Source organism: Cinclus cinclus, chromosome 6, assembly GCF_963662255.1.
Source record: "Cinclus cinclus chromosome 6, bCinCin1.1, whole genome shotgun sequence".
Classification (NCBI taxonomy): domain Eukaryota; kingdom Metazoa; phylum Chordata; class Aves; order Passeriformes; family Cinclidae; genus Cinclus; species Cinclus cinclus.
The window spans coordinates 27,370,705-27,398,043 of NC_085051.1; the positions used below are offsets into that span (position 1 = coordinate 27,370,705).

The 27,339-nt window shown below is 41.9% G+C and overlaps 1 protein-coding gene across 1 annotated transcript; it reads left to right on the plus strand.

The window, feature by feature from the left end:
* The first annotated feature begins 1,220 nt into the window (after window positions 1-1,220).
* ZFYVE1 (zinc finger FYVE-type containing 1) lies at window positions 1,221-25,435 on the plus strand. Its single transcript, XM_062494246.1, has 13 exons — window positions 1,221-1,607; window positions 2,217-2,437; window positions 2,579-3,115; window positions 14,101-14,605; window positions 16,430-16,644; window positions 18,722-18,828; window positions 19,631-19,739; window positions 20,306-20,403; window positions 20,502-20,619; window positions 20,952-21,122; window positions 21,897-22,077; window positions 22,566-22,679; window positions 23,744-25,435. The coding sequence occupies exons 3-13, from the start codon at window positions 2,618-2,620 to the stop codon at window positions 23,974-23,976; spliced, it is 2,349 nt and encodes a 782-aa protein (XP_062350230.1). The 5' UTR covers window positions 1,221-1,607; window positions 2,217-2,437; window positions 2,579-2,617; the 3' UTR covers window positions 23,977-25,435.
* Window positions 25,436-27,339: the final 1,904 nt, after the last annotated feature.

Genomic DNA, 27,339 nt, shown 5'->3' on the forward strand with positions numbered 1-27,339 from the left:
CTTGTAAAACAAAAGTACTTCAGCAATACACTTGAATTCTGAGAGGGCCTTGATCACTCCTAGTGTTAGAAGATTCTTTGACGGCTCATTTTCACAGTAATTGGAACTGCTGACTCAGTTTTGTGACATGATGATACTTCAAAGATAAACTTGCAATCAGTGCCTTCTACATGCATATCCAGTTGTATAATTTGGCTCTCTCTTGAAATTGTCTAAAATTGAAGCAGGGGACCAAAAGATGGGGCACCTTATGGCTGTCTGTTATCAACACACCCACTGGAAGAAAACAGTGCATGTGATTCCTCTGGTGAAATAACTACTATCATTTGATCCAAACACCCAGCTGAAAACTCTTGTTACTTTAGAAGAGAAATTGCCTGTGCACTGGCTATGCTACAACAAAAATATTTTTGCATATTATCCAATCAGCCAGTGAAAAATACCTCGCTATATTTTTCCAGTACCCCATGAGCCAACAGCTCTTTGGAGCCACTACTGGCCAAGGTTACTTCCTCGCCGTGTGATTTCTTTGGCCATCTCTGTCCGGCATTCACCTCCCGTTCCCACAGCTCCAGTTTGCGACAATGAATTTGCCATTTTTTTGGGCAGGTGCGTCCTCTATTTTGGACCTGCAGTCTATTTCAGATATGTAAATGATGGCTATTCACCCATAGGTTGAAGCTTCAGTCATGAAAAATCCCCAAAGGCTGCAATGACAGTGACTAGCAACAGTGGCTCTCCTCGTCGAGACTTCGTTTAAACCCACGAATGGCAGATAAGATTTGGACGCCAACTGCTGTCTCTCCTCAGATGGACACCGTGATCCATTCATTTGCCAGACCTGGAGGCCTGGGAGCAGCTGCTTGGTCATCTGCGGGCAGCGGGAGGAAAGAGCTTCACTACGAGTATCACCCCTTTAAACCCTGCTGGGGGCTGTTTACACTCCTCTGGCGCAGCTCTTCGGAGAACCCAGGCAGGTGCGAGACAGTGGGGCGAAAACGAAACGAGGGTAGCAGAAAACCTCGGCATCACCGCAAGGGCCGCGGCACGGTGCCGGCCCTCCACGGGCACCGCACGTCCCGGCCGGCGCGGCGAGCTCGGGGCGGTGCAGCCCCCGGACTACAGCTCCCGGCGTTCCAGCGCCGCCCCGCCTTCAGCCCGCCGCCTTCCCGTCTCCGCGGTGAGAAAATAACCCCGAAGTTCCCCGCGATCAGCTGATCCCGGCTGACAACGAGGGGAGCGGGCGGAGGTGGCGCGGGTCCTGGCCGGCCCTGCCTTGCTCAGTTCCCCCGGGAGCCCCGACTGCATGGTCGGCCCCTGGGGGAGAAGAACCGGGAGATTCGCCCCCCCCGGGCGCCGAAGTGGACGGGGGGGAGGAGGAAGCCGCGGCCGGGACCCGAGTCCTTAGTCACCGGGTGCCAGCGGGAGGAAGGGGAAGAAAGGTGGCCGCCGGCTTGTAAACAATAGCCCAGATCGCGGCGCACCGTGCCGCGCCGCCTTTGTTCCCGGTCCCACCGCGGCTTCCGCCCGCTGCCGCCGCTCGGCGGGAGGAACCCGGGGGCTTCCCCCTTCCTGGCCGGCCGGCGCGGTACCGGGCGCAGCCCCAGGTAGGTGCGGGCGCGAGGGGAGGCGCCGGCCGGCACCGCCTTTACGTAACCGCGGGCGGGTCGCGGGGTCCGACCGCAGCCCCTGCGGGCGGACGAGCCACAAGTGCGGCCGCCCGCGGGGCAGCAGCGCTTGCCCGGGGCCGCGGCACTGGAGGGGAGAGGGGGCGCCGAGGGTCATCCCGGAGCGAGGCGGGCTCCGCGCTGGCTGGTAGCAAGGGGAGGCGGCCCCGAGGCAGCGGTCGAGACAAAGGCGGCGGCGGGGTGCGCAGGCTGCCCTCGGCTGGCGCTGGTCTCGGGGCTCTGCTCTGGCAACTTGGGGCGTAGAGGGAGAGGGGGAAAAATCCGTCGTCTGCCAGCCTGATCGCGCTAGCGATCGTCTTCCAGTGTTACTAGAAGGAGCGCACAAAAGGAGCGAATTTTTGTTTATCTGGTGAAGCACATCAGGAAATTCCCAGCAAATAAATACTGTGAACTCTTTGAAGGAGGAGCTTAGCTGTGGAGTGAAAGCAGAGAATTTTCTAGTCTTGACACGGTCCTTTTGTGTGTATGTGCGTACATGTATGTGCACTTGTGCGTTTCTGATGCCTTTTTTTGTCTCTGTATCACCAGCTGTCTCCGTTCTCAGCATCAGAGAAATACTTGCTGTATCTGCTGAAGTACACTAGGCTGGGGTTTTTTTCTCATCACTGAAAGTACGTTAAACACCTAAGCAGATAAAGAATGTATACCAGCATTTGGAGATGATAATACATGAAACCAGCCACGTTGTCTGAGTTTATTTTGAAGAAAGAAAACCTCATTAGCACTTAGCAACACTTCCTGTGAGGCAGGTCAGTATATTAATCTTACAGAAACATAAGTAAATTATTTAAAATATTTAAAAGTACGGGCTACATTCCTCTTGTGTTTATTTCTTTTGTGAAAATACTAAATTTGGAACTGATTTTTACACATATCATTGTTTGAAACAGAAACAGGAGGGAAAAACATTGCTTTAAAGAAATCTGAACATGAGTGCCCACACGCAAACTGCGGAGAAAGGACAGAACACGACACTCCTGTGCCAGGAAAGCTATGTTTGCAGTGGGACAGATGAAGCAATCTTTGAGTGTGATGAGTGCAGGAGCCTGCAGTGCCAGCGTTGTGAAGAAGAGCTGCATCAGCCAGAAAGGTTGCGGAACCATGAACGGACCCGTATAAGACCCGGCCATGTCCCCTACTGTGATTCCTGCAAAGGTGCCAATGGGAACATAATGCATGCCAGTATGACGGGATCAAGGCAGATAGCAGCAGTGAGATGCCAGGTGTGCAAAATCAACCTCTGTGTGGAGTGTCAGAAGAGAACACATGCTGGGGGGAACAGAAGGAAGCACCCTGTCACTGTGTACCATGCTGGCAAAGCCCAAGAGCAGGAAGAGGAGGAGGGGATGGATGAGGAGACCAAGAGAAGAAAGATGACAGAGAAAGTTGTGAGTTTCCTCTTGGTGGATGAAACTGAGGAGATTCAGGTAAGAACTGTTGTGGTTTGTTGTCAACAGGCAAGATCCTTTAGTTTCTTTCTTAGTCTAACAGGCTGCTGTGATGCATGGTTAATACTTGAAGTGTAATTGTTGGCAATAATAACAAAATGATGGCCAGTAAAGTACAAGTGACACTGAGCATCTTGGGCTAAAAAGATACAGTACCTTTGAGTGGCCTTGCTCATGAGTTCCTCAAAAGGTCACCACGTTCATTAAAACCTTATGTGTGGCAAGAGCCTCCTCTAAGAGGCTTGGTAGAGCAAAGCTGGTGAAAGAATTGACTCTGCACGGAGACACATGCAGCTAAGGTAAGAGCTATCTGTGCAGGATGCTGGTCATTCCTGAACAAAATTGAATACATTGTATTGCAGTAGGTGTCCTGCAAATGGGAGTGCTAGCAGACAATTTCCTGCTGTAAGACTAGTAGAGGGCACTGTACCAAGTAGTGCTAGTGCAAGACTACAGCCCATTGCTACCATTTAGCACCAGTAAATCCATCTGATTTTTAGAAGTAGAACAAAATAGAAATAAATGTCCAAACTGTTCTGTCCAAGTTGTACAGACACCACGATTAAACTATATTGCTTGTCACAAATATTATTACATGTTAGCCTTTTGTTGAAAGAGGGGGAAATTGCCATTGGGCTAGGTCTGCTGATAAAAATGATAGGAACTAGTTGTCCAGGAACAGCCTCCCAGGAGGCACTATTTTAGAAAGTCTAGCATTCAATATATGCAGTTATAGAAGTCTCCTGTCGGCACTACAACTGGTAAGCATTTTAGAAGGCAAAATGTGAAAGCCACAGAGTATATTAATTACACAACTAAAAACTGAAGTTTGTTTTCTGACTTTCAGTTTGCATTCTTTATATTAAACCTCATTCAGGAGGCTCTGAAAGAAAACGTATAGTCACCTGGAGACTCATTATCATGCTGCACTAATTTAACATACTCATGCTACGTCATTGAAAATAATTGTGATTATATTCTTATTTTTGATAGTTCTTTGTATCCATTATAGTAACAGTTGATGTGCCTGTCATGCATCCCAAGGAAATGTGACTTAAATATCTCATATCTATTCTGTAGTATAAAAGTGTGTGTACATACATATGTATGTACACAGTAATTATATAATAATATAAAATAGTTTCAAGATACTTGAGTCATATTTCTATCAATTCAGGTGTACTGATTGCTAAACTGTCATAGCTTTTGAAGGGGAAAGGGAGGAAAGGATGACAGTCCTTATGGTGCACTGACATCGAACACACACTATGCAGGACAGTAGTAACTGTAAACTGAGTGCTTGAGTTTCAGGTTTGTAGCAGTCTTAAGTTTGTATGCCTCCAAGCCCTAAACAGACACTTGTAATGTGTGACAGATGCAACTCTTACTTAAAGATACCGTCTTTTCAATAATTCTCTTCTGTCCATTAGAGCAAGCTCTGAAATGCCTTGGAACAGGGCTGTCCTGCAAAGCTGCTCACAGACTGTGTGTGGTTGTACTGGTTTAAATTATATTTATACTCACGAATCTGTAAGCCTTATTGAGGTAGACCTTTGGCTGCCTTCTGCAAGCAAGTGCATTTGCTATTTAAATGTCATGGGCAATAAGGCCAACTTCCTTATCGGGACAGCAGTGGTCCTTTATCAGATCAGAGCAATTTGGTCAGAGCAGGGTTGGGTTGAAAAAGCTCTCCAAAAATGATCTTATTTCACTATCAAGATGTTGAATAAGAGCTCTTGCATCTGGAATGATCTTCTCTTCCTCACAGCTGAATACATATGTGACATCTCAGATCCAGTATCAAAGCAGTTTGAGAGATTTCAATTAAATTATTTTCTGACAGCTGGAATTTAAGGAGTGCTTGCTATTATAGTGATAGTTCTGCTAGTGAGTATGAGGACCTTTATTTAGAAAGGCTTGTCAGATGCCACAGAAGATGTCTTCAGAGCTAAGTAGTCATCTTTTGCTCTTGATAATACTGAGGAGCCACTTTAGCTATAGGAGAGTGATCATCAGTCTTTTATTTTGTGCTTGTCATTACTTGGGGAGAAATCATTAGAATGTTCTTTATTTGAACCAACTTTTTTGTCCAAAATTTTTTGTCCAAAAATGCCAAAATACTATTAACTTGAAATATGGAGGTTCAGAGTTCAAGAGTGTGTGGCTTTTTAAGTTTGAGCAGACAGGATAAGAATTTAACATAATTATGTAGTTCAGCTATTTTTAACTGTTTTAGGACCTTTGAACTTGAAAATTGTTACATTAGTTGGGAAATCAGAGTGGAAACTGCTGATTTGCTGTTAGTGTTAGATTCTGCCATAGCAGTGTTAAAGGCTACCAAATTACGAGTGGTAAAAGCTGCACCACCCCACCACCAACCCCCCACCCCCAAATTAGATGGGACAAATTACGCTGGTGAAGCAGCAGATAATGGATCAAGATAATCACTGATGTATATTTGTTTACAAACATCTTACTTGAAAGTGGATCAATGAGATGGGGACATAGGGCCAAAAGATTTTTTAGTTTCCTTTGGAAGCTGGAGTTGTTAAGCTCCAGTGGTTATGCTTCATCTCACTGTTCCTGTTGGCTTCCTGGAGGTGATAGCTCTGAAACTGAAGAATATTTATAGTGTGTAAGCAAATGACTGATCTAGTTCTAGATCCAGAAGCAATGTGGAATAATCCATAAGGAGCTGTGTCTGAGCACAGGGGAGAGGTGGAATTCTCAGTTTGGGCTCAGCGCTACAGAGATAGAGCTAGGATAATTCTGAGATCTGCATAATTGTCTTTGTGCCATGTTGCACAGATGTGCTGGCCTGCTCAAAGCTTTTTGTGCTTTGCAGGCATAGCATAAGCTCAGAAAGCTGAGGACTTCTTGTGCTTGTTCAAATCCACGTAGACAGAAAAGGTCCCATTTTAAACCACAGCTTGTTTGTAGAAAACCAGTGGCAGCTGAAGTTTGTTTCTGTGAAATACAAGCTTCTCTGTGATGTTCATCATAGCAGCACTGTATCTGAGCAACCTCAAAAAAGAGGTTGGCTATCTCATGTTAAAAAAATGTTGTTAAAGGTTAAATCCGAGTTCGCACTGCAAGTCTGTGGAAGAACAGAGAGGACTCATGGAGTCCAGTCCCAGCTGTCTCACACCACACAGTGCAATGCTTTGCAACTCTTGTGAGTTAGTCCCCAGGCATCTTGACCTGCATGATGAATTTTTTCTTCCTTCTTCCAGGACTTGTCCCTCATAAGACCTCACTGACTTCTATCAGAAAACAAACCTTGACTGTTTTACAAGCTAGCATCACCTGTGGTTTAGACCCCATTCTAGGCTCTCTTTCTCAAGCTCTGTTATGCAGTTTCTCTTTACACAGTATTAAACTTTTGGCCTTATCTATTACATATCTAAAGCTGAGGCTTCAATCAAATTGTTCTTGATAACTGCAGCATCCATTTGTTACTTGGCTCTGACACAGTCTATCTTCCTTGGTCATCTGAGAATTATATTGTGGGGATTACTTCCTCAGTCAATTGCTTTGGTCTTGTCACTCTTCACATCTTCCACTCACACCACTATCTTAACATCTTCCACATCTCTGCTGTGTTAGACTCAAACTGTGTGCCTTCTTTTTTTAAATGTGTGAGTCCCTCAACTGAATCTCCTGATCTGCTCTGCCAAGATGTCAGCTTTCCTTTCTTACTTCTAACTTCCTGGATTCTCAAACAAGCATCATTGTTTTGTCACTAGTGCTGCCCCTTGCGCACAGGAGGCACTTCCCATGAGATATCACAGAATCAATTAGCTGGGTTTTTAAAATTGGTATTTGTATATCTACTAAGAAAAACACAGTGAAATACAACAATAAAAATATGACTCAGGTTGTGATACTTGTTTCAAATCCTGAGGCTGTCTTACTGTTCCATAAACTTTTCTATTCACCTGGATCTATCATTGTTTCTTGTACATATATTTATGCCATTTCTGGAACATGCTTGTAAAAGAGCTCTTTGCAATAAGGCAGAGTTATGCATCCGTTGTACAATGAACTTTATTTACTACTACTTTTGAGACAGGGCTGAATGCTTAACAATGCATAACAACATCTTGGTATTTTTATCTTGGGGAACAGATGTTGGGAGTTCTTGCCACAAGATCAGAACTTGGTTGTAGTGGCACTAATGGCTGCTATGATAACACTTTGTCCAAAGCCCTAATTAAGGATTGGGCACATATGCTCAATAGAATAGAAAAGGTCTTTCATTCACCCCAGAAGATAGAGGACATGCTTGGTTATTAATAATCTACCTCAGAGTTTGCTCATCTTTGACCAGAAACTAGCTCTGTCACAAGAAATTACCCTATCTGTGGGTTGCAAAGAAAAGTAAAAGGTACTGACTTTGTAGTCTGACTTACTAAGGAGACTAGAAGAGAAGAAAAACTTCCCTCTAGCTAGTCACAAAATGAATTCTCCAGCTGTGTAATTTTATGAAGGAAAAGGAGCATACATTTATTACTATGTCTCCCCTGAGATACCTATGTGAGCTCCCTTTCTTCAGTTTGCAGGGTCTTTTTTCTTGTGCCAGTAGATATCTCAACTTCCTAACTACAGCCCCATTCCTTGAGGCTTTTTCTATTCATTCTAGCAGCTCTAGACACCTGAAAGAGTAAGGTCTTCCCCTCAGCAAATATGAGCAGCATCTATGTAGAATTTGCAGTCAGTTAAGATAATGCAAAAGAACCCATAGCCCTTATTTAAACACAGACAATTTTGTACAATTATTAAATAACCTGTCACTAAGAGCATTAATAGTTTGTGTCCTCCTCTGTCCCCTCCTATTAAAAAGTTACACACACATAGTGATGACTCTGCACAGTTGCTACCTGCTTTGCTTTTCTCACTCCTGCTGTAAACCTGATGTAAGTACTGTGATTTTTCCTTATTATCTACTGATTTGGAAGTACTGTGATTTTTTTATTATTGTCTACTGATTTAAGCCTCTATAAAGTCTAGGGATGGGAGAATAGAGTCTCTAGGAATGCTTTTTCTTGTCAAGTATTCTTTGTCTGTTAATGGGAACTAGCATATGTGTTCTTTTATGAAAGAAGGTCATGATCTGACTTGCATATGTCTAGCAAATAGTGCCAGTTCCTGTGACACTCTTGCTTCGTTTGCTGTTGGGGGATTGTGGCTTTAGGGTAGCACAATGAGCTGTACACTTCTGGAAAATTTAGTCCATATCCTGTAAAGTAAGGAGTCACAGCTAGTATATTTACCATGGATATAAAGAAGGAATTAAAAATGTTCAAGGATCTGAATTTTTTTGGGTGGTGTGATCTGTTGGATCAGGATATGTAATTTCTGTCCCTTGATACTGTTGATGTGCTATAGAGGAGTTTTCCTCCTCTCTGTGCTTTAGAGCAGCTTTCTTGCCAAAATATTTTTGGGAGTTTACTGTCCTACACTCTAGGAATTTTTCTCTTAGTACTTTGTTATTTTTCAGTATTCCTCCCATCTCAGTCTGTTATCAGTTCACCTAAATTTAAGTGTGCTGTTTTTCTGTCCTTGGACTAAAGTCGCAGAGAAACTACTCAGTAGTTGCTGGTTAGGAGTGTTCCTTCTTTCACTGGTCATAGACCAGTATTTCAAAGGGTGTTTTTAGAAGGTAGGAGAGAGAGCCATCCATTTAACAAACACACAGCTCCTTTGACAGTCTCTGGCTGACTCTTTGCAAATTTTTAACATAGCCTCTTACAAATAGTGCTTTTCCCTGGAACCAGTCTTGCACCTTCTTCATGATGCAGTACTCTTGGGCATTAATTAAAGTCAAATGCTTTGCTTCTTTCTTGTTTCTTTTGTCCATCTGCTGACATGAAGCAAGTGTGGAAGGAAGAGACACTAGTGGATCTCAATGAAAATTTATTCTGGGGAAAAAGTAGGGAATTTCCAGTTGCATTTTTAATAGCCTGCTGCACTTGAGTTGCTGGGTTAAGCCAGTTACACTTATTTGCATTCATGCACTGCCTTTTCAGGAGTGATTGTGAGGAGCCCTGCAGAGATGTGAATTTTGGTGGTGGCACTTTACTGTGGTGGAGCTTACTCTTCTCAGGTTGATCTTACTGGCTGTAGTTAAAGGAAGAAATTAGCTTTATAGATTTCTCCCTTATTTTCAGTGTACACTGAAATTGTGATTTAATGACCTAAAGGTAGGACCTGGGGCTTTAGATATGCACCAGAACACTTTTTTGGTGAATCTACTTCTGAATAGGAACTCATTTTTTTAAAGTTAAAACACAGATTTAGAAGCAGTGTTTTTAAAAACTGGTCTGCAATGAGTTGGTCAGACTTGACAGGTCTGTTGTTTCCAGGTTTAGTAATTGATACGATACTCTGTCCTTAAGATCAATTACCTAATATTGTCTCAGTTTTGTTTTAGAAGTTGAAAGCTGCTCTAAAGGTTTGCAGATCTTCTTTTAGCTTGCTTTGCCATTTCTCCTTCTGTTTTAAGCTTTCTGTTTTAAGTTCTTGTAAGCATTATCTTTTAAAAATATTTTCTGAACTCTAAGAAGCATTACTTGTATTCCCAGTGTTAAGCAATGCTTTAAGGTAAATACTTTTTTTCCCACTTGATTGTTTTGATCGCTTGCACAGATTTGTCTCAGGTGTTTGTAATTTTATGCTGCTATTGGATGTGCTGTTATAAATCTTGTATCTTACATTTCCATTCATGGAGAAAGGTGTTAAATTTAAATCATTCTTACTGACTTAGTGCTTGTGTGTCAGAAGATACTGTTGTGTGCTGGTTGTCTAACCATAGACTCACTTAAGTTGGAAAAGACCTTTGATATCATCAAGTGCAACCATTAACTCAACACTGCCAAGTCAAGCACTAAACTGTCCCTCAGCACCACATCTACATGTCTTTTAATGGTAAAGATGTAAATGGTAATCTACACGTCAGGGGTGGGAACTCCACCACTTCCCTGGGCTGCCTGTTCCCATGTTCCCACCTGATAACTCTTCACTCAAAATTTTAGTTATTTATGTGATTTCTTCTTGATTGCAGAAAATATATTTTCATTATTAAAAATACTCTCTTAAAACCAGGTTAAGCAACGTGTAAGACTTCAAAACACAGCAACTTCCAACATAAGTCACAATGACAGTGTAAGACTAGCAAATGAAGGCGCTCTGATGAATACTATGCCAAGCATTCTTGATTTTTGTTTGGAGCTATTGTGTGTTGTGGCATAGCTCTGGCTTTGTGCATCACTTCCATGAATATTAGCAAGCCCTAAAGGGTTCATAAAGAGTCTTAAAAGGAGAAACCTGTGGTGAAAATGTCTGATTCTCTTAATGTGTTTGTTTTGCTGGAGGCAGATTTAAAGTTTTATGTGTACAGGTCATTGGAAACTGTTTATTTTATAGATTTTTGTTCCTAGGCTTTTACACACTTTTTTGTTTTAATAACATTGTTACCAAGAATTTAATAGGCAGGAATGTAATTGTAGCAGTTCTTGTTTCATTTTAGTAGTTCTGTTTCTAAACAATCCTACTCTTCTTAAGGCTCAGATTTAGAAAACTGGTTATGTTAGGTACAATAAGTTTCCAAGTGTAGCTGATAAAGAGACTTCAGTTCTAAATGTGCTCCACCTCAGCAAGCTATTAATTTTTGTGCCTTCCTTATAGAGGACTTTAGCTGTCAAGTTCTCTGTTTTTTCCCATTGAAGACTCTTCACCTCCAGTTCAGCTGAACTTGGATGAAGGGACTGCATGAGAAGCTGGATGACAGAGCTGCTAAAAGCAGTGTAGTTGAAACTACAAAAGAAAGCTAACCAGGATTCTAACACATGATGCGGTAAAAACTGTTCTTTTTAGATGAGAGTCTCTTAAGAGTTATAACAAAAGCGCGAATGAGTTGCTGATACTACAAATGGCAACATTAAGAAGAGGCTGAAGATCTATGACTCTTGACTTGGTTTAGACATACAGTTTTCATCCTTAATTTACATTGTGCAACATAAGGAAGGTTTTGTATTTACCCTCTGCTGTGAAGATCAGAGATCTGGAGCTCTTGGGCAACACAGAAGTGGACACAGTTACGGAAACGTGAGCCCTTTGCACGTGCAACAGAAGGTGCTACCATACCAATTTGTTTTTGAGATGAGAAGCAAAATGAAGAAGTGAGGATTAGTACTTTGAAACTTATTACACCCACTCTGACTTCAAATGTCTTAAGGGAACTTGCTCAGGGCAAATAAATTTGACTACTGATATGGGGATTGTTGTGATGGTTCCTTGAGAGTATCATTCCTGTACTCAGCGTTGGTTAAAGTCAACTAGTGCACAGGAGCAAGGAGCACCCAGTGACATAAAATCATATTCACCTTCAAAGGGGAGGGCTTCTTTTGGTCACTTTGGCTTGTTTTTGGTTTTGTTGCTTCACCCCCCATATGGAATTTATTGTAAGGATGTTGCAGGATCCAAAATTATGACTGGGTTCCAAAAGGGAGGATAGGTCTACTGGTTCTCTACCAACCTTGAGCATTTTAAGTGCAACCACTGCTCAAGAAGTTCTTGGTCATCTGACTTCAGAGCACTGGTAGAGTGTGCTAGGAAACATTGACTCATTTCATGTCTTAAGTTCTTGCTCATTCATTACTAAGTCCTGTGAGACATAAACATTGGACTAGCATTGGACTTTGGAGCATTCTTGTGCTCCCGGGTAACTTGGTTGTTTGAATCACTCCTGAGTTCCATCCTGAAAGGAGATCTGCAGGAGTCTAGAAGGGTATAACTTAGAAGGGAATAACTTTTTTTATGTGATTTGATATTCAGTGTAACTTTGAGTTGACTCCTGTCTTTTAATGGTGGGAATATATCCCAGTTATCCTTATTCCTATGGTCCCTTCTGTCCTTTGTGTAATCTAGCATGTCTTCTGACTCAGCCTGTTCCACAAACGCTCCCAAACTGCTACCAAAGTAATAACTAGTGCTAGCTAAAAGATCTTAGTCATTAGCTGTCCTACCAATACTTAAGCATCTGTTTGAAAACTTGCATTTTTTTGTGTTGCCCAGGAAATATATAACTACTGACTCGGGCAAAAAGGATCTGTCACCTTTTTGGTGAGAAGTTTGGGAGGTAAAAGTTAAAACATTTTGAAGAAGACATTATCATATTCTCTTTTTCTTATGTACATGTAACATTTTCACATAGTCAGATGTGTGAATGTTTTTGGGAGCTATTCCATAAACCAAGAACTTCCTTTCATCCACAGAGACATCTTAAGAGACACTAAGCAAAACTGCATCTGTCATCTAAGCTACCTTCCTGATGATAAATTAATAATCACAGCTACCAAGAAAGCAGACCCTTTCTTGTGCACCTGTAATTTCAGAGTATCTTGACGTTCTCCCAGGAAAGATTCTGTTGAGAGTGTTTTGGTGTCTCTTGTTTCCTGTTTTCTTCAACACTTTGAGGCTGCCTTGAATAGTTTGAGTCTGTGAGATGCTACTGCAAGCCCACAGACCAAAGGTTTTCTTTGTGAACACTGTTCCCAACCACAATCTGGCACACTGGCTATTTTTAAAGTTTTTGGCACACTGGCTGATTTTTATTTTCCTTCAGAGTTTAGGTGATGCTGATCGATTTGACGAAAGCCAATGGGGCTGGCTGGGCCTTAAACTAATTTGCTGATCTAAGAATAAACTTGTTGAAAGAAAGCATTGATTACCTCATTGCCTTTCTGGTTGATAGATTGTGAGATCTTCCAAGTGTACTCGCAGAATGAAAATAACTAAGTGCTTCCAGAAGTTGAGAGGCAGGTGAGAGAGGATGAAGCCTGCTCTTTTCAGCTGATGGCAATTCCTTGAAGAGGGAATTGGGATGAAGAAAGTGAATTTAACCTTTCTCAAAAAGTGCTTTGGTCATATTCTTCCCCGTCATATAATATATATGGAGAAAACCTGTTGGAAGACAAAAAAGTAAGGACTAAACAAATGAATGAAGCATGAAACCTGTGAAAGCCAAAGATCTATTCTGCAACAAGATCAGGGCAGGCTTTTCTACAGAGCCCCAGCCCTTTCACTGCTTGTTTATCTGCTCCTGTTGCTCCAGTATCTGAACAGGAAATACCTTGTTCTTTAGCCTAGACAGCATGATGCTTGCCACTTAAACTGTGTAAAGCCAAAGAGAAGTTCTCTGTACTTCTTTTTGGTTTTGTTTGTTTTATTTTTTTTAATGGAAGTACAACACAGTAAATTATGAAATGAATCATTGAGGTAGTTGTGGCACTTCTGTGAGAGTCAGCTTGACCTTCTTCGAGCACCTGACTCCAGTGCACAGCTTTGCTGCTTCTTCTCTGCTCCCACTTTCCATCCATCTGAAGGATTAATTAACTGGAGAGCAGTAGGAACAGGACAGTCTTTGTCTGAGAGCCCCTGGCTGTGGTTAGATGCAGCATAAGTGCATGGAAGAGATTTTTCTACCTAAACAGGTTCTCAAACTCTATGGATGAGGCAAGTTAAAGTGGTAAAAGCAATCCTCTGTTTTGAACCTGAATTTGCATGGTTGCCAGGAGACCAGTGCTACTGAGAAAGTCTGCCATGTTCCAGGTAGCTGTTCTGACAGATATGGAAGTAGTGTTGTGCTCCCTTCTCTGAAAGAGGGCTGTCGCAGAAAATGGGGTGAGGTACTAGAGAGTTGACTAGATACATAATCATAGTGAAGCATCATTTCCAAAACAGCTACGTGATGAAACAACATAAACCTCATCAATATATACACTTTACAAAATTGCATGCTGGTATTTTGCTTTGTACTTCATGGTGCTTCAGAAACTTATGATGAAATCTGAAGAGGAGGTAATCACTCTTTTCAATCTTATGAATCCTGAAACCAGCTGTGTTTTCAGTGTTGTCTGCTCCAATTACATTGTTATAATAATTTTCTCATTTTGTTTTGGAAGGTAAGGAATGAAGAAGACTTTATTAAGAAACTGGACTGCAGTCCTGACCAGCACCTAAAGGTAGTGTCCATCTTTGGGAACACAGGGGATGGCAAGTCTCACACTCTTAACCACACTTTCTTCTATGGCCGGGAAGTCTTCAAGACGTCTCCTGCCCAGGAGTCTTGCACAGTTGGAGTTTGGGCAGCCTATGATCCTGTCCGCAAAGTGGTGGTCATTGATACAGAGGGCCTCCTGGGGGCCACTGTGAACCTGAGCCAGAGAACACGGCTGCTGCTGAAGGTCCTGGCCATCTCTGACCTTGTCATCTACCGTACTCGTGCTGACAGGCTCCACAATGACCTCTTCAAGTTCCTTGGTGATGCCTCGGAGGCTTATTTAAAACACTTCACCAAGGAGCTAAAAGCTACCACAGCCCGCTGTGGCCTAGATGTTCCTCTCTCAACTTTGGGTCCAGGTGTCATCATCTTTCATGAGACTGTGTACACCAAGCTACTGGGCTCTGGTGAGTAGGCAGTTCCAATTACAACATGCTAGACACTGTCTGTAAATGATCAGGTTGCATTGAATATTCAGCATTCTTTACTACCATGTAAAAGTGTGATTTGGGTTTTGCTTCCACTGGTTTCAGTATGGGAACCAGGCTGTGAAACTAGAAGAGCATTCCCTCATGGTGATCTGTCTATTCCAAATCAGCTAGAATAATCCTCTTAGCCAGCTGAACATCAGCAGTGAATAGTTATGAGTTATGCCAGCCACAGGAGGGATCATCATCCAAGTTCATAATTATGGGTGATACAGCAGATGAAGGTGAAAACTGATGTGTTGAGTTGACCCTGGCTGGATGCCAGGCACCCACCAAAGCCACTCTATCACTCCCCTCCACAAGTGGACAGGAGACATAAAATATAATGAAAAGTTCACCAGTTAGAAAGTGAGATAAGGTCTGGGAGAGATCACTCGTCAAATACCATCATGGGCAAAACTGACTTGACTTGGGGATATTAATTGAATTTATTACTGACAAAATCAGAGCAGGGTGATGAGAAGTAAAATAAATCTTAAAACCAGCTTTCCCTCATCCCTTCTTCCCAGCTCTAACTGCTCCTCTGCCAGCAATGCAGGGAGACAGAGAATGGGAGTTATGGTCAGTTCATCACACATTGTTCCTGCTGCTGCTTAGGGAGAGGAGTCTTCCCCTGCTCCAGTGTACTCCAGTGTCTTCCATGGGAGACAGTTCTCCATAAACTTCTCTGACACGAGTCTGTCTCATGGGCAACAGTGGCTGAGGCTCAATCCTGCTGTTTGTGAACATCTAGGAGCTGTCTTTTGTGTAATAAATAACTCAGCAGTCCTGGCTGACCCACATTCTCATTTTGGCTTTTATAAACAGTGAGGTTTTTAACTAGTAGAAGAACTCGATGTTCTTTCTGGTTATTATTGGAGTAACTTCTTAATAAATTTTAACTTAGCTATAAGGCAGATCCTTTCCTTATATACCAATTTACTGATTAGCAATTCACTCTTTCATGAAGTTGCTGACATTTACTGTTTCATCCGTTCAGTCTTTAGTGACCCATGAGGACACTTTGCACCTGTATTCAAAGTCAGGGTCATTAAAAAAAATATATTTTTTATGGTCACTTCTGATCACAGTAGGAATAGGAAAGAAACTTCTTCGCATATGGACATGCAGAATGCTGTAACCATCTGTCTCAATGGATACTTGGGATAAGTATGTTTATGTAATTTTAGGGCAGGGAAGGTGGGGCCTGCCTTACTCTGAAACATACAGCAGGTACTTGGAAGCAGGCAGGAGAATGTGGTTGGCTCTGTGGAATCTGACCTGATGTGGCCAGTTCTGAAGTGCTTTGCCATGTACGAATTGTTGATAAAGGCTTGGTCTTCCTTGCTGTAGGGTTGGCATGGAGAACAGGCAGCCCATGTAAGGTTCACACATGTCCTCCACTTATCAGGTGCTAGGAATAGCTATACCAAATTATTGTCTGGTGAGAAGAACTAATAAATGTGTTGACATTGTGTTTCCTTGTATTATGTCCTAACTTGCTCCTTAATCTGGATATCTGTGTTTCAAAATCTAGATGTGTCTGGTTTTACCTGAGAAACTTGGTCTTGGAATTTAAAGTTGTGTATCACAAAACAGAGACTGCTTTATAAAGTTTGTTTCTTTTCCTTGTTTCAAAATATAATAACTGCATTCCAGATGTATCAGAAAACTTAATTAAGGAATTAGGTCTATATTTCATATGAAAATACTATTTGTTTTAAATAATCAGTTGTTTGTACTTGCTGATACTCTTGTATATAGATCATCCTTCTGAGGTTCCTGAGAAGCTCATTCAGGATCGGTTTCGGAAGCTAAGCTGTTTTCCTGAGGCTTTCAGCTCAATTCACTACAAGGGAACAAGGACATACAATCCTCCAACAGATTTCTCTGGGCTTAGGCGAGCTGTGGAGCAGCAGCTGGAGAACAATACTACTCGGTCTCCTAGACAGCCTGGGGTTATCTACAAAGCACTAAAAGTAAGTGAAGAAGTTTGTCACAGTGTTTATTTGTATCACTGTTGCTATTAACTCAGCTGCAGCTCTTAAAGGCAGAACACCTGAGCCAGTGATGCAGACTTGCATGCAAGTCTTCCATGAGAATGATAATTCTGTCTAAAAGCTGGGGAGGCTGAATAATTTTTTTTTGCATTTCAGAACAAGCACTTTAGTAAAGACCATGGAATGTCAAGAAAAGTTAAGAGAGCCAAACTGAGCAAGATCATAAACCTGAGCTGGGAAGTAGAAAGTAATGATGCTATGAGTGACAAGCACTTAATGACAGTGATTTACAAAAAGAGACCTTAGAAGTTTTTTGGGTTTTTTTTATAAAATTCCTAAAGTTTGCCTCAGCACAAGAGGAGAAAATGCAAGAGACTTGGAGGGAGTTAATAGTTGGCAAAACCTAGCACTTAGTATAACCCAAGGGCTAGGAGGCAAAAAGGAGGAAGGAGTTGTTCTGGTAGCTAGAGAACAGGATGGGATCAAGCCAAATGATTTATTACTTCAGAGCAACTGATTTTCTTCAATGGTTCTCTTTGCTAGGATGTCAGAGGGATTTTTGGGTCTTTAAATTTGCAGTCATTCTTACAAGTTTCCATGTACCACTGTCTGATTAACATCATATTTTCTTTGGCCTGAAGAGCACAGCTGTCATTGGGGAGGGGCAGGCAGAGCTGGGGCATATCTGCAGAAGGAGGTAGTGTTAGCAGTAATTTCTGGTGTTAGTCACAGCTGTTGGAGCAGATAATTCTGGCTGCTCTGCATTACTGGTAGCTGAAGCACAGAGGGAAGTGTCAAGGGTGGCAAGTATTCAATTCTTTGCATTAGGGAGCAGACAGGCATCAAGGGGAAAAACAGTTGGAATAATTAATTTTAGTTTAATTTCTAGGACTTTATTGCAATAATCAATTAGCCTGGTTTCAGATATAGCTGCTGGTATACTTAGATTCATGACCAGTAGAGTGTTTGCTGTGTTCAAATCACTACTGACTACAAATTAACTTCTTTTGCTTCACCTGCTGAGGACACAAGTCTTGCTAGATGTTTCTGTCCACTTCCTCTAACTTTTGAGTTCATTCAAAAATATCAGTATCAGTCAGGCTTAAAAGAGAATGTAAGGCAAATTTCCTCGAAATTACGTGAAATAAAATATTGAAATAGAGAACTTATCTAGGGAAGCTGTGGTGAGAGGAATACACAAGTCTGTGAGTAAGTGCAGTCAACCCTTGTTAGACAGCAAAATTGCTCCCACTCCACCTATCCCTACCCTGTGAGGGTAGGGGGAGGAAGAGAAAGGCAGGCAGCCACTATATTAACCTCAGCTGTAGGAAGAGTTTCAGCTAGATCTCATGCTTTCAGAGATCTCCAAAAAGAAAAACTGTAACCATTTACTTTGTTCCACTGTTTGTTTTTTTTTCCCTCTTAATATAGTACCTGAAAGAACTGAAGAAGTTAAGTGTGCCAAGGCTAAGGACTGATTTAATCTGAGAATGGATGTTCCTAGAAAAGGGTACAAATCTTTAGTCTCAGTTTTGCCATTTCAGAATAGCAGTTGTTCAAGTGGCTGGAGGAAAGCTCAGGGCAGCACCTTCTGAGCCAAGAGGCAAAAAACGTGTTCTCATGAACTATAAGAATTAATCCTGTGAAGTTTTTCAGAGGTTTCCAGAATGCAAAACCCTTTTAGCAAGAGCTCTGCTATTTTGAGCAGGGATTGGATGCACAGAGGCGGATGCAATTTTCTACCACCCATTTCTACTACTTCAAGCTAAGGACAAGTTCTACATTCAAATTAGGGACAGGAGGGGAGGAGAGGAGAGCAGAGGAAAAGAGTATCTTACAAGTATTCAAGTCACTTCCATACAAGTGCAAGATTTGTTTTCTTGGTTGGTTTCCTTGATCCAAAACATCCTTGTTTTATTTTGCAGGCTAGTAAGACACATTGGTTAGATATGTACTCTCTCTGCCTCCCCTTCCAGTAGAGGAATCCATGCTTTTTCTTGAAAAATGTCACCATTGCCCTTAATCTGTTTCCAGTTCATTCCTTTTTGTTTGACAGGCTCTAAGTGACCGGTTCAGTGGGGAGATCCCTGATGACCAGATGGCTCACAGCTCTTTCTTTCCAGATGAATATTTCACATGCTCCTCTGTGTGCCTCAGCTGTGGGTAAGTAGATGAGAAATGCTCCATCCTCTTAGAGGATAGTACTGGCCCCACCTGCAGCCACAGAATGTAAAGTTTCTGTGACATCCAGGCACCTGACATCATCTATCCTCAGTTAGTACTTCCAGGCAGAATTAGCTTCAAATTCAACTCTTATGTGAACTGGGCAACCACTATTGCCATATCCCAGCTGGATGCACAGTTTTTGTCCACTATTTTTGTGCATGACTACAAACCTGTGCTGCCCACATCTTTTCCCAAATGCAAGCAGGACAGGAAGAAAGGAATATCTAAATAAATCCCCTGAAATTTCTTATGGTATTTTTTCATGACATTTTTATTGCCTAAACAGGATAAACAATCCTAAATAATACATCATGCAGTGGGGCTGTATTCAGTGACTAGCTCCATATTTGATTAGATCTTGGCTTGTAGCTCTCTGAAAAGATCCCCAAGATTGGACCTGGAAGGGCAGTAGATGGCAGTCAATGCTCTGAGTGTGGGAGCTGTATAGCAGCATGATGTTGTGCCTGGTTATGCTTCTTTTCTGATGCAAAACATTTTCTGCAGTGAATTGTGTGGTGCTGCTTTGTATGTGAAACAGTTGCTACACCTTCTGAAGAGCCAGCCTTTCAGTAATAAATTATGTCACTGCTGTATGTACAGTTATGAAGATGGTTTGAGGGAACAACATCTATAAAAATGCAATATGGCAGTAAAAAGGAAATCTTGGTGACCTCTGTCCTGTGTTTAAGAGCAACAACTCATACTCTTGCATACTCAGGTATTTCTCTTGCATACTCAGGTGTGGCTGTAAGAAGAGCATGAACCATGCAAAGGAAGGGGTCCCTCATGAATCCAAAAGTCGATGCAGATATTCTCACCAGTATGATAACAGAGTCTACACTTGCAAGGTGAGTTACAAGGATGAGGTCTGAAGAATGAAAAAGGAAAAGATGACCAAGTAAATGAGGAATATCACAGGCATGTGCCTGTTTTCTTCCTTTTTTTTTTTAATGTCAGAGGTGCTCATAGCCTTGACAAGAAAAATTAATCTTTATTTGACTTGTATGTTTGCTTGGAGAGTTCATGACTTCTGTGTGCTATGTGTCATTTTCTAGCTAAATTTTGAGGCTGGCTGCTCTTAACCTGGGTGATGTTGACCTTTTATATATTTTGATATGGTTACTCTTATTTGCTTATGCTCAGTGCTTGGTACTAGCCAATTTTTCTGAAGGATCTATGCAGGAGACAGGAAGATTTTTGGCTACCATTATGGTCTTTATTGATGTAGAAATACTTCCCTGGTGTTATTATTAATAGTAGGTTTGGGTTTGTTTTTTTTTTTAATTAGTTTTGATGAGTGCTCCTTTGCTGTGGACCTCTGTATGCTAATTATTTGCTTTACATGGCCAAACAGCAGCCAGATGTAGATTTGGATTCCCAATAATATAGTTTTAATTGAGCCTTTATGTTGTAGGCCTGTTATGAACGAGGAATGGAGGTCAGTGTGGTGCCAAAAACCTCTGCTTCCACGGATTCCCCTTGGCTGGGCCTTGCCAAGTATGCCTGGTCAGGGTGAGTACTGCAGCTGAGACCTCTCTGCTCTTTGTGGTCTCCGTGCTGCCTGGTACACAGGACACGCCAGAGATGTGACCTGTCCTCCTCTTGTGCAGGTATGTGATCGAGTGCCCCAACTGTGGGGTGGTGTATCGCAGCCGCCAGTACTGGTTTGGCAACCAAGACCCTGTGAACACTGTAGTGAGGACAGAAATTGAGCATGTCTGGCCAGGGGTAAGTCTGGTTGCTGGATAGTCTTTGTGTATGTGTGCAGCCATGAAGATGCTAATTTGGTTCTTCTGGATGTTGATGGAGAAAATAGATTGCTTTTCATTAAGCTGGTCCCTGCTCTTTGAAAGAGCCTTTGCAAGGGCTTTCATACATCTTTTGGATGTCTTAAAATGGCTAAGATGCTAACCTACTCCTGTCTTTTAAAGCAAGGCTGGTGAACATTTTTCTCTTTCTTGCCCTCCAGTTTAACAGGATTAATGGGTTGCAGAGCCATCTGCATCTAAAAAAGAGGTTTCCCTGGTTTTATTCTCAAATGAATATATGTTTAATTCCAGACTGATGGATTTCTGAAAGACAACAACAATGCAGCCCAGCGTTTGTTGGATGGCATGAATTTCATGGCTCAATCAGTATCTGAACTTAGCCTGGGACCCACAAAAGCTGTGACCTCCTGGTTGACAGACCAGATTGCCCCAGCTTACTGGAGACCTAACTCTCAGATTCTGGTAAATAGCATCTGCTGAAGAGAAAGGCTTTGCCTAGCTGAACCCCCTTTTTCTTACTCTTTAAATAGTAAAAGTACTTTGCAGATTCTAAATGCTTCCTGTTTTACTGCAGCAATCCCTACTCCTACAACTTTGAGAAAACTGAAGTGGCCTCTCCTCATTCTTGACTTAGCCAGAGAAATTATGAACAGAGACTTGGCCCAGCCCTAATAGAGAGATGGTTTCTCCCTGCTTTTTGTGAGCTACTCTCCCAGCAATATCACAGAAAATCCTGGTTTGCATGAACTTGTTTTTCAAAGCAAAGAATCAACATCTTAAATCTGGCCACTGCAGTTGATAGTACTATTTTTACAGGTGCAGAGATTAAACTCTGGTTTCACACCAGGTGGAAAAAGCTGGTCCAAACAGTTCAACTAGGGAAGGATTCCATGTGTCTTGCTGGAAACAGGTTCTTCTTCAATGAAAACTGCCTTCTGAATTCTTACCCCACACAAAGGTTAAATATCCATCATTCAGCCCTTCATGATGTGGCTGTGTTTATTTGTCATTTTGAACGAAGGGATCATAGCAATATATTGGCTTAACCACTGTACACCTAATGTCCTAAATCACTTCTCTGGGGTAAAGTAATGGGACTGATAGCACCCAAGTTATGTGTGTAACTGTATTTTTCACAATTTCAGTCTGAAACTTGCCATCCTGGGTTTCTGCTCTCTATTTTTCGATTCAGGAAGATCAAACTAACAGTTCTTCTTTCTGTGTTGTTCTTATTAGAGTTGTAAGAAGTGCAACACGCCTTTCAAAGATAATGACACAAAGCATCACTGCCGGGCGTGTGGGGAGGGCTTCTGTGATGGCTGTTCTTCCAAGACCCGTCCAGTGCCTGAACGAGGCTGGGGACCAGCACCAGTGCGTGTGTGTGACAACTGCTATGACAACAGGGGCATCCAGTTAGGTAATCTTGAGTTGATTGTGACAGAACTATCCCTGGGCACTAGCCTAAAGTCTTTGTCCCTGATTTCTGGGTCACAACCATTCCCAGTGGGTGTAGACAGTGTTCACACTGGGTTTCCAAATGGTTTTTGGTAAGGAAGCTGAAGAGCTCAATCCCCTTTGGAAGAAAGATGATCCTACCAGACACCTGAACTGCTAAGAAAATTATTTTCTAATTGTACCTTTACTTGGTTTTCCTAGCAACTGCTGATGGTCTAGTGCTAACATCAGAGTGGGGTGCTCATGTAACAGCAGACTATATATTTTGCCCCTTATTGTTAAAATGAACACTCTGCAATCCAAGATTGTGGACAGGGAACATAAAGGCTAAGGAGAGATTCCAACCTGCCTTTTGCATTTGCTGCTGGTTTTATTAATGTAAACTAACTGACACTTGGCAGAAAGGGTGATGGACTTAGCTGTTGAGCCCTTCATTCTTCTGTCATGCAGATGTGGCTGAACTGCCTTCAGATGAGGAAGGGGGGACACTTATTGCCAGGAAGGTGGGAGAAGCTGTGCAAAACACGCTTGGAGCTGTGGTGACAGCCATGGACATTCCCTTAGGTGAGTTCTGTTCTGTTCTGATGGGGATTTTTTGGTCTAAGGGCATTTTTGTTTCCAAAGAGCAAAACTTGTTATTAAATTTCAAGAGTTTGTGTGACAGGCTGGCACCTCTGCTATGATACTGCTGCTGGTTGAGAGTTCTACAGCCCTCTGGATCTTTTCTTCTTTTCTGCTTGATGTTTCCTCTTGGTTTTCAGCATGTTGTTTCTGCAGATCACACTCTCTTTTCACCCTGTTATGCAAAGCTGTGCACCAAGCTGTGAGTAATTCTGTTCTCCTGATGGATTAACTGCAGTGACCTGCCTTTTGAAGTTCCCTAAAGATTGGCCAATTAGGAAGCGTTTTAGGTTTGGTTTTCTTTCAGAGAGGCTGAGTGCCTTTTAAGTGTGTTCATGGATATTGCTGGTACTTCTTGGTACTTCTGAGGGGAGGGGTGAGAATTTGAAGCTGACCAGGTTGCTAATGATGAGGAAGTAATTAGTAGTCTGATCTTTAATGGAGAGCTTAGTGCAGGGAACCTCTGCTGCTCTTTCATGTGCTGGATGGCAGTTTAGGTATTTCACAAACATTTCACATTTGAATCTTCTCTTGCTGGACCTGACTTCCTACTCATTGCGCAGATCATTGTTCAGCTGCTTTGTCTGCAGCATGTCCGGCCTTTACTTTTGTGGGTGTTTGCTTTCTGACTCAATGAAGGGCAGAATAAATCCCTTTCTCAGTTCAGACACTACATGCATTTCTGAATATTTGGTCACAGTTGAAACTGAAAGTAGGGAAAAGCAAATGTCTTAACCTCTGGAAGAGTCTGAGTAAGGCAAAATGCCACCATTAGGAGAGACACAGTTTACTCTGAAGAGAAGCAGAATGTGGGAGAATTGTAGAATGCCCTAAATGGCTACTCATTGCACTGAAGGATTCTGTCAGTAGGTCACCTCCCCCTTAATGGCAGTGGCATGACTTGCAGTGTGTGAGTGCCTCCACTGGAGTACATTCACGACATGCTTATGTTCATGGATTATTTTGCTCTCCCTCTTTCTCATCCCCCAACCTCACTTCCTCCTTAGGTCTGGTAAAAGACGCTGCCCGACCTGCGTACTGGGTACCAGATCATGAAATCCTGCACTGCCACAACTGCCGGAAGGAATTCAGTATCAAACTCTCCAAGCACCACTGTCGGGCCTGTGGCCAGGGATTCTGTGACGAGTGCTCACACGACCGCAGAGCGGTTCCCTCTCGCGGTTGGGATCACCCAGTCCGAGTTTGCTTTAACTGCAATAAAAAGCCTGGTGACCTTTAACCCCAGGCTGCTCTCCAGATCTTTGAAATTCCTTATGTTCTCAGGGTTAAAATGAAAATATATGGTCTCCCTTTCACCTTCTAACTTGTTGCAGCCAGAGTGCATGTTTCCAGTTTCTGGCCTCCTCTCGTATTATATCCATCTTGGAACACGGGGAATGAGCTTACATTCAGCCTCTAGGTTTTAAGTTCAAATTAACTGGGAAAGGGAAGGAGCTCCCTTGTAAATGAGCAAACCAAAATCTAGTGTATTTTATTCCTATATATATATATACATATATATATATATACACATCGACTATGTATAATTTAGTATATTAAGAATATGGTTGAATAATGAAGCTTTGAGTATTCCTAGTTCAAGTGATGGATGGTGGTGTTCTTTACTGTATTGGATCAGAATTATGGCCTTCTAATTCTTCTTTTGGAATGTCTTGCTGATCATGATGTCCTGCGAGGAAGGTTTGGACTCTGTGCTGTCAGGAATCTCCAGTGCTGATATATGAATTACCTCTGGTAAGTTGGTAGTTCAACCAACTCTGCATCTGGAGGTGCTGCCCTTCTGGCCATGGAAGATTAAACCCAGATTTATTAGCAAGTTTGAACTGTGATATGAGCAACAGTCTTGCAGTGCAAGAGGTATCAAGCTGATGCAGACTCCCTGGAAGAGACCGGTAGAGCTCTGAAAGGTAAAGCAAACCCTATGGCACGAGGCAAAGCATTCTGATTTTGCCATTTCAACTTCAATACCATATCAAAAGGTAGCAGGGCTTTTCTCTCCCTGATAATGTTTTAATGTACTCAGGTTTTCTTCAAGTTTCTCTGCAAGATCATTGCAGTTTAAACTTTTGTCCAGAGCAGAAGAGAACAAGTTTTGTAGGCAATTCTGAGATACGAAGTTTGAGTTGTTTGGGTTGTGATGACTTTCCTTTTCCCCCACTTTTTAAGTGATCCTGTAGTTTCTGAAACCTCTGTGTTCTCAGATATGGTTGCATAGAAACTGCACAGATTTGACTTACTTTCTTCTAATAATATGAACTTACAAATCAACCTGGAAAATGGGAACCTTTCTTCTTTGCTCCTTGCAACTGGCACTCATTGGACTTCATCCTTTTATGAAAGGACTGCAATGAATTCACAGATTTTATTATGAAAAGCACCACTTAACCTAACTTATACTGTCATGTACTGTGGATTTGTGGTTCCACTAATAAGAAGTAAGAGAACATTGTGGATTAAACTGCCTAAAATTCTCCCTTCTTGGCTTACACAGAAAAGAATTATTTCACCATGTGAGAGTTGCCTTCTCTTGGAGTGGCCGGAGTTTAATGCAGTGTCCTGGAACTGTGGTATTTTTTCCCCCAGCTTATTAAATGTGCTTTTGTGTAGATGAGTGCCCAACACCCTGGTTTAAGACTGTATTATTAAATTAACTGCTATAAAGAACTTTATCTTCTGAACGAGCGTACTGACTTTACTTGTAACAAGTGGTTCTCACTGTCTCTGAAAGAACATGCTCAGAAAAGTGTTTGTCCCTTCACAACCACATCCAGCCTACACAAGGAAGTAGACTTAGAAGATGTTCCCTGACACCTTCGGGACTGGCCAAGTGTACTGCGGACTGTCTTATGTTTTTGTAAGCAAAAGTCTGCCATAAACCAACAGTTCTCCAAGTAAGGTCATGAGTAGGTAGAAATCCTCTCTTAAAAGACATTCTGCACATCTAGCATAAGTCCATGCTTCAAAGCATTCTTTATTTTTTTAATGGGTGAGCAATGTGTTCTTGGTTTGTAGGCTGTGCCCTGTGTGCTGTTTATGCATGTAGCTTTACTACCATGGCAATGCACAAAGAGAAAGCAGCCATGACATTCCTTGTATAAAATCTCTGGCATCTGTTTCAACAACTTGTCTTATTTTTTTTCCTTGTCAAAGCAAGAACTCAATCAAAAGGAAAATGTTGTCTAAACATTTTTAATATATATGTGGTTTTAGTAATTTAGCAACCTGTGAGTATGAGAGTCCCTTCTTGATAGATTATCTTGGACCTGAGTCTTCTATGATGTTTCTCTACAAAGCAAAGTCTTACATGGTAGTTGAACTGCAGCAGGCTTGGTGTTACTCTTTCTGGAGAATGCTGAGAGGTGTATTTGGGATCTTCATTTTCAAAATGAAACAAAAAAAGATCTAAGGTTTAAGTTCTCTGCTGTTTCCTGTACAGAATAGCACTTATTTTTCTGGTACTATTTGGTGCTGTGAATACACAGTACATAAGGCTATTAAATGGCTTAGCTATTTAAAGGGGATAAATGTTAGCAGAGCCCAATGCTATTTGGTGTTAATACACTAGGAGTTAATAAACAAAAAAGCCCTAAGAGATGTCTGTGGACAGAAAGCTTTACAGAAAACTTACATGAAGGAAATGGAAATCCTGGGGAAAAAAAATCCCTAAAGCAACATGGGAGCTTGTTGTGTTTGGGATGGGACTGGCAATAGAAACCTGTAAGAGTTTTGTTCCTGAAATATTAGGAGAGATGCTTTGTAATGGATTGCACCTACCAAGAGTGAATTTTTGAAAACCTTTCAAAAGTTCACATCAACATTACTGGAGCTATGCAAAAACACAAACTGTGAGTTTCAAAATGGCATCATGAGACAGGTCTGACAGTAATGCAACTTCTGTGTGAAAAAGTCTTCTGTACCGGGACAAGGGCAAAGATAAAAGGAGACTGTTTTGCAGGAATTTTCTAGAAGATCATCACTATGTATGTTACACTGAAGAGAAATTACCATGAAGTTGCAGCTGGTCAAGGTGAAAATGTGTCCCTTGGGTCAACTGAAGTTCACTGTAATGTTAATATTTTAGCAGTTAAAATTGCCACACATACTTGGTAGGATAATGAATTCAATTGCTCTGAGTTGTGACATGATAAAAGCATGTTCTGAGTTAGACTGAAGTTGACTGATGTCAATCTCTTGCCAGAAAAATTATATAAGATTGATTATTGGCAGATCAAGCAGCATCTGCACCTCTTCCAATTAGGAAATGCTATGGAAAACACTGAGTAAAATAACAATCGTATGAACTGGCCAATTTGCAAAGATGCATGCCCCAGTGAAAAACTGAATTTCTTACCCAAAGCACCACAAAACAAGCCTAGACTTGTACATTGCTCTATTCGGATGGATTTATTTCCATTATGGGTACATATGCCAATTCAGCATGAAGATTCATCTTCGAATAGATGAGGTAGGTTTCCCTGTCATTCTGTGAAGTAGATATATGTAAGCTTCATATAAATCTGGACATTTTCACTTAGGCCATTCTTGGCTTAAACGTATACCAGGTGCAGCCTGGGGACAGATG

Excerpts from the sequence above, each read along its gene's own strand:
- ZFYVE1 (XM_062494246.1), top strand. The coding sequence starts at position 2,618 with ATGAGTGCCCACACGCAAACTGCGGAGAAAGGACAGAACACGACACTC. Across the intron at positions 18,829-19,630 it reads TCTGTGTGCCTCAGCTGTGG|GTGTGGCTGTAAGAAGAGCA; the intron begins GTAAGTAGATGA and ends TTGCATACTCAG. Across the intron at positions 19,740-20,305 it reads ACAGAGTCTACACTTGCAAG|GCCTGTTATGAACGAGGAAT; the intron begins GTGAGTTACAAG and ends TTTATGTTGTAG.